Genomic DNA, 12,884 nt, shown 5'->3' on the forward strand with positions numbered 1-12,884 from the left:
GTGGCTCTGCGTAGTACCACGGTAATTTTTGTGGCCCTTGGTCCTTGACTCGTTGGCCACCCTTGAAATAGGGCATCTATGGGATGAATCAAAAAGAAGACTGCAAACCAGGTCTTCCCATCCTACATCAGTACCTGACCTCAGGAATGAAGAATTTGTGAAACTGGTCAAAAATTCCCATACACACTCCTTAAACTTGTGGAAAGCCTTCCCAGAGGAGTTGAAGCTGTCATAGCTGCAGAGGGTCAGGGCAGATGTCCTGATACTTTCGGTGATGTAGTGTATGTTCAAAGTGACTTATTTCTAGAGCTTCAATAGAAACTTACACATCCATCCTCCATGCAGGTTAATGTTCACATCCCTGTTGTACTGTTTCCACGTCGCTCCACAGCAGATTAATTTATGTACAACTTGATATTCATTTCCAGATCAAAAATAGTTCTGAACAGTCTCATATATCTTATTTGCTTTTAACATCAGGGTCATGAAGAATTATGGTTGAGGACAGAGCTGGAGCAGCAGCCCTGACTTGTGACAGGTGGCTTTGCAACAGCTTAGACACAACATGAGCAGCACTTAAGGTCTGCAGTTATACAAATATTTATCGTCTGCTCATGGTTCTGGTGCCAAGCAGCGAGGGTGGCAATGTTTGATCCATCAGTCAGCTAAATGCACACATCTCTTACAGATTCATGTGTACTTTTATAGCAGGTCTTTGGAAAAAATCCTTAAGCATACCATCACCAAAGTCTGCATTACATTATATACATTAAAATCAAACGTTATGGTTCTGAAGGAGGGTCTAACAGTCCGTGTTTAGAAGTTGGGGTGAGCACTCAATGAGACAGACCCTCCTCATAAACACATGAACATACAAACAAAGGAGAAGTGTGGCAGCAGCAGCTTTTACTTCTTCCACTTGTGGACTTGTTTGTTGTTTGTTTCGTAGTTGTTCTCTGAAAGTTGACGCCGGTCTGTCCTGGCAACTTAAAATCTATAGATTCTGACTAATAGCCCTGACTTTTGTAACTTCTTCCTGACATTTGGACACTAGCAGCAAAAAGGCAGTGAATAAGCAGCAGGATGTCTGCCTCATTGTCATGCTGCTTCTTTCTTGTTTCTGCAGCCTTTCAAACATGCGATCAATGTCAGGGCCGACCAGCAATGTGACTCTAAAAGCCTGTGGACCTTGAAAAATACGGCGAGGCAGCTGACATTGTTTGTAATGTTTTAAAAGCTTGCAGAGCTGACAAAAGCTAATCTTAATGACATATCTGTGTTTTTCTGTTCAGATTGTGTTCAAAATGTTGTGTCCAGGAATGTAATCATAGTGTTTCAGGCGTGTAGGCTTTCCTGTTCACCAGCATTTATTTCTTTTGACAGAGAGACAGTGTGGTTGATCCCTGCTTTGTGTTGTTGCTGCATGAAAGGTTTTCTTTTGTGTCTTTTCTGTTTTATTTGTTTTGTTTTTTTCTTTTACACCTTTGAACGTGTCACTTGCAGCTGATACGATATCCCTCTCTAAGCTGTGACAGTGTGTGAGGTACAAAAGATTAAACATACTTGACTCAATGAGCTCTAGTGAGTCCTTTCTGCTCAGCTGTTAATACGACTCAAGAGGCTGAACCCAGAGTGTTTACCATCTGCTTTTTTCAAGCTGAGAGAATGAGATGACTTCAGCTTTCTCCTACAGGTTAAGTGATTTCTGTTTTTCATTGCTAGCAGCGCTAATTGCTAAGCATTCAGCCGTGCTCAACAGGTACCTTGAGTCCAACGTAGTAATGTCTGTCCAGCTATTCATCAGCGGCTGCTGGGATCTGGATACTGCCCTCTCCGGCTCCTCACCGCTCATACATCATTCCCCTCACAACACCAGAGCAACCCCCTGAGCACACGGATAACAAAACTCACAGACTCCCAATGGCAATTCATCCCCCACTGACCCACTTGTTTTCACTTTCTGACAAGTGTGATTTAAGAACTGTGGTAGGCCAGGAGTGTGGCTGCCATATCTGGCTGCACTTACCTGCCCCAGGAGCACAAAGTTCAGCCATGTGGCCACTTTTTACTCCACTGTCATAGGACCAAGATAAATCAATGCATTTACATACCTCGCCCAGAGCTTTTCAGTGCACTCCACATAACTTTTTTTCCTTTTGATTAATCGTCCTGCTCGCGGTGTCAACATTATACAGAGAGGAAGCCACCCAGTGCATGGAATGCATAATGCAAGTATTGAGTATGACTCAATACACAGAGCAAACCCCCATTTTTACCCACACAGTTGGTCGTAAACAAACAGCATCGCCTCTTTGGAGTGAAATTAAAGATGCTATCTTTGGCTTTCTCTGTGTCGGAGACTTTAGTCCAAGACAGGGAAACTTGTGCACTGCTCACTGGCTTCAGCTCTGTTCAAGGAGTGCTGGAGCATGATTCATGCAGCTCTGCATGGACAGAAGCTTTTTTATTGTCACAGTTATTCTATTCCCGGATTACTCAGTGACATGAGCATGTTGCTCTGTGCTGCCTCTGCCGTGCCATAATAGTAGGCTAAAGAAAACCCTTAGGGCGTATTCAGACCTGGACTGTTTGGTCCCCTTTAAACGGACCAGGGTTCGTTTCCCACGCTGGTGCAGACTTTTCATGCAGGTGTGAATAGACACAAACAAGCCCTGGTGCGGACCAAACAACCGGACTGAGACCCACTTTTTGAGGTGGTCTCGGTCCGCTTCCAAACAAACTCTGGTGCGGTTCGTGGTTCTCCGTTGCAGGTTTGAATACAAACCAAGGTCCATCCAAACTAACTACAGGATACATACGCCTTTTGGGCCTATAAAGCCACCGTAACCCAACCATTTTAGGTTCATACCTGATCCTCCGTCTTCTGTTTAGCCATGCTGTTGCTCGCATGTTGTGGGTCAGGACACGCAGAGCATAGCGTCTCCTTGCTGCGCGCATTCGTCTTCACTGTTCCAAAATTGTAAACGGTGTTGTTAAGCCTGCTTTGGAGGAGCTGCTCTTGAAACTGAAAATGATTTTGCAGCTCTAATAAGAGCACAAACACACGTTTACCTCCATTTCTGGGTCTGTATTCTGTGTGCCGCCCTTTGTCAGTGCTGTCCAATGAGAGCACTGATTGTCACACACGTGGATGTGTTCACAGAATATAGTCCACTTGCAAAAAGTACAATCTGAATACAAACCACACCAAACGAAAAAAATTAAGTTCGCTTTTGGTCCGGACCAAACAAGTGGACCAAAGGACTTTTCTGGTCTGAATACAGCCTTAGACAGATTTCATCCTCAAAAGATGTCACCCTGTCCCTCTAACCCATGCCGCGCCCACTGGGCCTTTAGGTTTTTCCTCCACAGTGAGGAGGAGGAGGAGAGCGTGCTGCAAATCAACCTTAGCTGTGAAGTTTCTGCCCTTTACTGCATCATGACCGGGCTCTCATTTCACCGCTACAGCTTTGCAACAGTGGTGTTAAGTCAAGTGTCACGTTCCAAAACCACTTTTTTATTTGTGTGATTATTTTTTAATATGAATATTTTCTGAGCAGATAATTAATTAGACATATTGCTGGAGTTTGAAATGAGAAATTTTACAGACTAACTTGTAAATTAAGTCGAGTTCACCCACAAATTTAACCACGTTAAGCTGGCTTAATTTATATCAGTGTGAAACTATTGGACTCATGCAGCAGCATAAATGTGCGTCATTAAACTCTCAGATTTATCTGTGACAGTGGCTTCTTGATGCGAGAGTTGATGGGATTTAAAAGTTCGTTTTTGTAGCATTTCAAGCTACAAATCTCTTCATGCTGGATAGAGGATAGTTGTTCAAAAGTCTTTCTAAAAAAGTGACAAGATGATCAATTTACACATGACTGTGTATTATTAAAAAAAGCACTTACTGTCCTTTTATTGCCAAACAATCTGCCCTAGTTTACTAAAACTCCTCTGTTCATGCAGAGTCTTCATTCACCAGGCTCCATTGAATTAGACTTCAGGTGAAGGTTTAACTCAGCTAGCAGGACAGTTTCTTTGAAAAACCTCTCTGACTGCTCCAAAAAGTGCTCAGAAATGGCAGAATAGCAGTAACCAGCTCTTTTAACCAGTGCATCAATGGGTGAAGTCTTTGCAGCACTCAGGTTGAAAGAACTAAGAGGTAAGCTGGGTCTGGGTGGGTTTCACTATCCAGCCTTCAAAGACTGAATAAATATAGTGGGAGAAGCAACAGCTCTCAACCTGCAGACTTCTGACAGTGAGCTCCACAGCACTGCACAACAGCTGAAAACTACCTCATGAAGTCAAAAGAAAATAAGAAGAAAATTTAAAAATACAGAGAGCACAAGCTCTGCAGATACACACCACCACACCACACACATCCTCTAAATCCAGACCCCTGAAGGGTCACAAATCCCTGATTGGCAGTCAGAAATTCCCTCCAAATTAAAAACCGTTTACTATTACTTACTTTATCTGTTATTGTTGAATATATTCATGTATGATGATCGTTACATTCTATATGAAATCTTGCAAACAGAATATTTGATGTGTTTTCTACATTTCTCTGTTTAAGACCTCTTAGGCAGCTAATCCTGGATGTCCATGGTATCATTGGCAGCAGATGAATTTAGGAAACACAACAAGATGTGTACAGAGGTAGTCTAGTTCTCTTCAGCTATTAGGGGAGTCCAGACTTTTTCCGAAGAGAACCTCATTTGATTAAGTGAAATTGACCAAGGGCTAGCATCTCTTAAGACATATTTATTTACTGTGAAAGTAACATCACTATTCATGGACTACTTCTTGAAGTGATTTCTGTAAAATAAGTCACTCAAACATCCCTGTGCCATCATCACAGACTGATGAAATCAAAGCTTAGGGGCCATTTACACAACAATGTTAGGGTGAAACGCAAATGTTTTGTTGAGTTTCAGCCTCATGTTTACATAGAAACAGCGTTTCAGCCGACTTAAAACACAAACTTTTGAATTTTTCTGATCTGGGATTTTTCTGAAACGCTGCTGACACAGTTGCCATGTAAACAGTTAGCCGTTGTTTTCAGTGGAAACGCTGACATCACCCTCCGCTCCACGTGAGCACATACAACAGGACAACAGTACCGTTGTTACGATCGTTGCAAACTACCGTGCCGTGCTAGTGCTGCTCAATCTGCTGTATCTGCTGACTGTCTTTCACAAAATGTGCATCTTTTGCTCCACTTTTGCACTTGGTATTTCTCAATACACCAGATGATGGGCTCAACTCTACTTCTGTGGAGATCTACCAAAAGCTGCTTCTGGACAAGACAGTTATGGCACCACCTACAGGCCTGGCATGCTTACTACAGTGTTGTCAGTCCATCAGCGTTTCCGTTTAAGCACAGATCTTTTTTCACTGCTTTTTAGCGTTTTCAGGTGAAACGTTGTCGTGTAAATGGGGCCTCAGTCCCTCAGGTGTCTCTCAATAGCAGATGATAGTTGGTCAGTTTTCTGCGGAGGGCAATGAATGCTAAATATGTCAGGGTGTTTTCAATGCTAGGATCAAGATCTGAACTTTATCAGGACTATTTGGACATTTTTAGCCTCAAATATTTCTGATCCTGCATTCTGATCTGTTTTTATGTGCCAGGTTTTGCATTTTCTGCTCTATTTCACAACTTCAATCTTTTTTTGTGTCCTCAAATGTGTTTTTTGAACTCTCTCATTTTTCCATCACAATGAAAACATTCAGTTACAATCACGTCAGCTGTAAGAGTTGAGTTTCTGCAGAACACACAGAGCTTTAGCTTTATTGAAACATTACTAGACATATGTTGGTTTGTTTTTACACATAATTCAGAATGTGATTTATTTGAACCATAATTTATACATTGTAAGATGAAAGCTGGAGACCATACGAAAATGGACCTCAGACCACAATCGGTCCCCAGGCCTTGCTTTATTAAGTATCATTAGCTGTCTTTGTTTTTGTCTGTTACTGGATTTGTCTGTCGGTGTCTCATGACAGAGGAAGGTTGATCTCTGGCTCTGTGATTTTTTAGGTCATGGACTGAGAAGTTTGGGAACCCCTGGTCTAAACTATACATTTTAATTTGGAGAAATATTCTTCTCTACCTGATATATTCAGGGAAAATGTTTCCCTTATAAATAATAAAATAACAGTGGTAATCATTCATTTTTTTGGAGGCACCTTTCATGACACCCAAGGTCACCTTACAAAAAGATAAAAATACTGTAAAACATCATTAAAACAAAACATCTGCATAAAAACAAGTGAAGTGCTCAGTGTTCAGTTAAAGTGATTAAGCCAGTTTGAACAGGTGAGTTTTGAGCAGGGATTTGATCAATGTGATGGAGTCTGACTGTCTCATGTGTGGGAGGAGCTAGTTCCAGAGTCTGGGTGCTAAGCAGCTATTGCTAAATGCTAAATGCCAAAGCTCATGAAGATGTTGCAGTGGTGAGTGGAGGCAGGGTTATGGAAAGCTTTATAGTTGAGGAGAAAGTTTTTGTAGTGGATATGGTTTTATAGGAGCCTGAGTAAGCCAGTGAAGTTGAGAACAGGGGTGATATGGTCAGAGGATTTATATGATGATGATGATGATGTGGGCAGCTGAGTTCTGAATGATTTGCAGTCTTTTATCTGTACCAGCACCAGCAGAGATCTTTTCACATCAACTCTTCAGGCAGGTGTGTTGGATGAAGACAATAAAGTCCATATTTATCAGAACAAAGTTCATGTACACTGGCCAACTTCCAGAAAGAAGTCTAGAAAGAAGTTGGCCAGTGACATTTTCGGTCAAATACCTTTTTTAAGTAAATGCTGGCTGTGAATGAAGCCATCTTAAATAGGAGTGGCTGTGTGGCTCCAACCAATCACTTCTCTCCACATATAAAGTTTAAGAGTTGAAATACAGTTAAGACAGTGTGAATTCACTGATAAATTACAAAACATTTAAATGGAATCTCAAAAATGTTGTGACCGAGTAAATTGGGTCATAAAGGTAAAAGCTTCAGTCAGAAGGAAATTCAACATTAACAGTCTCATAATGAAAGAAAAAAAAAAGACACACAGAAAGAGGAACTAACTATCATACCTGAAAGAACTTTCCTCTGTACCAGCACCAGAAATCACATTTTTTGATGCTAACGAGTCCATTTTAATTTAATATTTATTATTATTTTTAATCAGATGTGGGGATTTCATTGTATTTAGTATCCTTCAGAGCTTTCAGTTCTAATATTATGACAACTGAAGCCTGTGCTCATCATTGTGTTACTGCTTTGTGGTTGTTTTAGCTAAGGGTTTACCCACCTGGTAAGCTTGGCATCCAACAAAGAACTAAAGCATCAACACTTTACAAAAAAAAAAAAGATCATTTTTTCTGCTTTTTTCATTACCTTTGCACATTTACCGTTCAGATGTCTCCTGTGCTCCACTTCACCTCTTCCTGGCTGGTTTGTGTGTGTGTGTCTGTCAGCCTAATGCCGCTCTGAGTTACTGCGGAGTGTTTCTGATGCTGTCTAATCATGTCACTTTGAACATTATGCAAACTAGCAAAACAAAGCATACATTTGTGCAAACTTCATGTAGGAATTAGTGTAGCATTAGTGGCTGTGTTGTCAGCTGGGCTAACGGCATTAGCTCTGCGCTGCCTCTCCTGTCATGGCCTCCAAACCTTATCGCACTTCCGACTCGGAGAGCGTCTGCACGGAGAGCAAATCTACATAACACAGATCAAGGGCAAACTACAGAGAAGCCAGGATAAGGATCTCTGCTCGTTTCTTTTTTTCCTTATGAGGGAGGCAGAGAAACAAGATCCACATCAGCAGATGGGTTTTTCTTTTTTCCTTCTGTACTGGTTTTGTTCTCTTAGCTGTGATCAGTTTGTGATGATTGAGGTGGAGGTGAGCTGTCCACATCTACAGATATCACCTCTCTGATTTGCATAGATATGCAAATGTTGCTGGTTACAGTTGAGTTGTTCAGACTGCTGATATCAGATGGTGTCAGTGTGTGTGTGCGTGTGTCTCTTCCTTCCCCTTGTGCTACCTGCTACAGTATCTAGGTCATTGTTTTGCTGCTTGTCTGATGGAGATGTACTGTATTCAAAGCCAGATGCTTATGCAGCCTGGGCCAGGTTATTTATAAAGCTACAGGCGGTGTGCGGGTGTCATACAGGCTCTACAGTCAGAGGTTATATTAGCCTTTGTCACTGACTGATGTACTTTTATGTAGCTACTGCATATTTTTCCTACTGTCTGTAAGTTACGTTTCCCCGAGCTGCTGATTTGTGTTTGGTCTCTCACATAAATCTCGCAGCGATACTCAGTAAGTAAACACAGAACATAATGGGATACTGTTTTCTCCTCCGCTCCAAAAGCAGATTTTTTTGTTTGTCCTCTTCTGATTTGCTGCCAACGATAAAATCATTTTCTAAGCTACAGCTGCTCTGTAGAAACAGTTTGATGTTGTGAGCTGTACTTTTACAATAACGATGAGAAGATATTTCATCTGACGAGTCTTCTCTGTTTTCTCCTCTGCTCCAGTGTCTTCTCCCGGCCCCAACATCACACTGGAGGGTCAGTACCACTGTCAGGACGGACCGGCTATCCCGCTGGACAAACTGTGTGACTTCACCACCGACTGCCCGCTCGGCGACGACGAGGGAGACCGATGTCGTGAGTACACCCCCGACACAGGAGCACAGCTGTTGATAGCAACATGCGAGAGGAAAGCTGACGCGTCAGCTGTTCTTCCTGCACTCGCTTCCGGACCAGAAGAGCTGAGTGGTTGGAAACGGTTCGCTGTAAAGAGTAATCTTTGATGAAACAGTAACATCCTGCTCAACAGAGCAACAACTGCGTGAGCTTCCTGACACACAGGCAGAAGGGGGAAGCAAAAAAACAGCAGCGCAGCTATGCTTGGCTAGCATTTCTCACCCTTGACATGTTCCAGCGTCGTTATTTCTATCTCTTCGCACATTTGTTTTTCTGCTGCTCTCCAAGCCCAGGAGCAACACTAGCCAAGTATGCTGACATCTTATTCATGAGTGCTGCACCCCAGGCCCTGCTCTGTGTGCGAGTTTGATTTGCAGGGATTCTCCTGTTAGTCCTATACCTACATGTGTTTCCACATTGTTTACACACTCTATAGAAGAACCATTCCAATCTCTTTACCTAGCAGAGATTTTTTCCCTTCTCACGGTGTAGTTTGATTCTTCACCCATATTAAACTGACCAGAATTAATTTGCTCCTGCCTGCCGTGCAGGTCAGCCAGGCATGTGGTGCTTATTAAAATGATGGCTGCTCCCATGTGCTTATAGGTTTGCTAACTAGGGGAGCTGAGAGATAAGAGGGTAAGGATAGGGGGGAGAATCGCAGCCAGACACACACTTCCTCTCTTTACTACAGGAGGACTTATCAGAGCTAATTGGCCTGAGAGGAGAACCCAAGGGGATAATCTCCATTTGAATGTAATAAGTGTGTGTGTGTGTGCGTGTGTGTGGTTGGTTGCTGGGGCCAGAATAGAACATTCCAGTTTTATGAAAATAAGTAAACATGAAGCCAGCTGCACACACTGTTGACTATAGTTAGCAGATTTTAATATGATATATATATATATATATATATATATATATATATATATATATATATATATATATATATATATATATATATATATATATATATATATATATATATATATATATATATATATATATATATATCATCTGATAACAGATTCTTGCTAGTAGTGTCCTGATATCTATAAGTATCGATTGATGCCAATTTTCTTAATTTTGGGGGATCAGTGATCGGCCTGTCTTATGAAACAGATCTTATAACCTCCAGGAAGGTCTGACAGCCAGCTATTGTTGCTTTTTGGAACAGGACACTTTATTTGTTGTTAAGTTAAAACATAAAGATTTTATTGTTTCACAGGTATTGTTCAATTATTTTCATTAAAATAAAATTAGAACATTGAAGATATATGCTGTCAGTTATTAAAAAAAAAAGAAAAAAAGAGAAAAAACAATAAATACATTTTTTTAAATGGTATCTGCAGGTCAGGCTTTTTAAGTGATCAGCCAGAAAATTGTGATCGGTTGACCCCTATCTTTAAGTGTTGATGTACAAGAAATTTGTTAAGAGACTAAACTAATGATATGGAAAAGGGGTAAAGTAATTTTAATTAAATACCTACCTTCTTAAGCCCTAAATAAAATCTAATAGATCATCAAATTTATAAAGAATGATCTAAAAACAGGGACAGGTAATCTACTTTCCATGCTGCAGTTTTTACAGATACATGCATGATGCTGCAAAGGGAGCACAGGAAAGACTGGAGAATGACAGACAGAGGAACTGGGCAGTGAGCCTATATAATGAAAAACATGTTACACACACTGAAGGCGAGACAGCAGAAATAACAGTCATCTGGATTCTGTGTGTCTCTGTGTAGGCTCAGCATCTGTTACACCACAGAAGCTGACACCACCATGTGCAGACAGTCCAACATCTTGTTCAGAGATTTTGTACAAATTGAAAGCTCAAAGCTTCGTCTTCTGTTCAGATCAGCCTGTTCCTGAAAAGAACAATCTATTTTATTTGTAGAAAATTTTTGTTTTATTCTTTAATTCTCCAATAATCAAGTCCTGCTCTTGGCGCCACAGATATTTTTTCTTCTGATATTTCTTTATTATTATTATTATTATTATTATTATTATTATTATTATTATTATTATTATTATTATTATTATTATTATTACATTTATACTTTAAATATTTATATATGACAGCAATACACTCAGGTACACACCTTGACTGTAATGTTTTCACAGTAACACCACTTTAAGGGAGATCAGTTCATGCTCATACTAGCATAAAATAAATATTTTATAAATAAATATAAATATTTTTTCAATTGGCAAAAGGTTCAAATTGATCTATACAGGGGGTCACTCCTGTCTCAAAAACAAGACAAAAACAAAAACAACATTTCTGATGTTGATCATATTAAACAGTCATTCAAATCAAGTTAAATCATATCAGTATTGGTCACAATATTCATCCCAAGAAGATTAAACAAACGTATTTCTATTTTGCTTTGTGAATGTTACTTTTTGAAAAAGCCAAGGTTAGATCAACTGGCCCTATGATGCAGCAGATACACAGACAGACATGGAGTGATGCTTACATTGATGCTTACTAAAAATAACTCATAGACTTCTGTCAAATTTCTCACTTGTCCACATTCACAACAACAAAGATATGAAGCACTTTGGTCTTTTCCTTCAGGTGTAGATGGAGTAATCTATTCTCTATGAAGAAGCTTTAACTGATTTGAAGTATTAGTGTCACCCCAAATGTTTTCCCACTCTGCAGAATCAAAATGTTATTTGGGAAATTAGGAAACAATTGACTGAAACTGAGACTACTGTCAAAAAAAATTCAAATTTCAGTGTCTTCTTCTAAGTTACCCAAAGAGCAGAGTCTCTCTGTTCTCAACAATTGGAGAAATCTCTGTGATATCGGTTAAAAAGCATTGTGAAACAACATGTCTTACTGTCATTTCACTTGGCTGAGGCCACAGAGTCCAGTGATCTCTCAGGTTTTTTTCTGATTTCTTAAAACCTAAAAGCTCTAATATGGTATGAAGATACACTGACTTGAAAACAGGATACTCCAAAAAACTGATTCTCATTTATGTAAACACTTTACAGCAAAATCCATTAAGTACTTGACATAGGCTGATGGGTTTCAGAGGAAAATGCTACAGGAGACGTTTCAAAGAGAAATCTTTTTCCCGTCTACCCTTCCCCTTCCTGACTTTGTAATGGTGCAAGCACACAATAGCATGAAGGCCAGCTGTCATTTACTCTGAATCAATGTTCTTTTCCAAGCTCTCAATCTCTTTCAGAAGTAGATGTAACCCTTGTGCTTTTTGATTAAGCACAGTCAGAGGATCTGTAGCTTATTCATCCATCCACCCTGACACCCTGAATGTGTCTCTTTTCTTTCTGTCCCCAAAAGTCTGCAACTCCTGCTACCTTAGGCTCTGTGTTAGTTCCATTTTATCTCAATCACTCATCACAATTACCCCCTGCTACCCAAATCACATAGTGTTCCCTCTCTGATACCCAATTCTCTATGATCCATCAACGACTCATCTTCATCTGATTTGATCTATTTAAATCCTTCATAAGCTCTGCCAAGGCTCATTAACAGAGAAAAAACATGGAGAGTCAGGAGGAACAAACTTAGCTTGTGTCAATCACAAAGCTTCCTGACATATAAGGGAAAATCAAATCCCTGTGGATCTCTCTCATCGTCCTACTCGTGCATCATTATGCGCAAACACATCCTCCTCTCTTTGAGAGTCGCAGCTTCCTCCAGTTGATCTTAGTCAGTCTACATTCTGCAGGCGCCCCACTGCTTTCCAGCACCACATTTTCCCCACAACTAAAAAGAAATGTTGTACGCATCAAAGATTGAAGCCAGCGGGAATTTTCCAGTAATCTGCAGCATTGTTTATATGTACCTTGGATCATAGGGGATCACTGTTCCCCCAATGATCAATCATTACACAAGTAAACATGTGCTGCAATATCCGTCATTGTCTCTTTGTCTATGGTGGCTTTCACTGCTTTCACTAGTTCGCTAGGTCAGGACACACGTCTATGAAATTACTCTGACAGGATTGTTTTTAACCATCATTCCATTTAGAAATAATCAATCCTGTTTCTTTCTCTGTAAGTGTTCTTTCAGCACTTTTTATTCAGTTATAGAAACATGGGACCCCGAAGCAGACGTGATCCATATCCTGTAATACGAGTCAACTCTTTTTTTTTTTTTTTTATGAACTTTTATTTGAA

The 12,884-nt window shown here is 40.3% G+C and overlaps 1 protein-coding gene across 3 annotated transcripts in view; it reads left to right on the plus strand.

Annotated features, from left to right (window-relative positions):
• Nucleotides 1-12,884, plus strand: part of alk (ALK receptor tyrosine kinase) — a 644,227-nt gene that overhangs the window by 522,458 nt on the left and 108,885 nt on the right. For all 3 annotated transcript variants that reach the window (XM_074691249.1, XM_074691250.1, XM_074691251.1), the window contains exon 6: nucleotides 8,556-8,687. In XM_074691249.1, coding sequence (XP_074547350.1) covers nucleotides 8,556-8,687 — 132 coding nt within the window. The remainder of the gene's footprint in view (nucleotides 1-8,555; nucleotides 8,688-12,884) is intronic.

This window comes from Halichoeres trimaculatus, unplaced genomic scaffold (genome assembly GCF_033239565.1).
Source record: "Halichoeres trimaculatus isolate MK-OKI-2021-1 unplaced genomic scaffold, fHalTri1.1 fHalTri1_scaffold_17, whole genome shotgun sequence".
Lineage (NCBI taxonomy): Eukaryota > Metazoa > Chordata > Actinopteri > Labriformes > Labridae > Halichoeres > Halichoeres trimaculatus.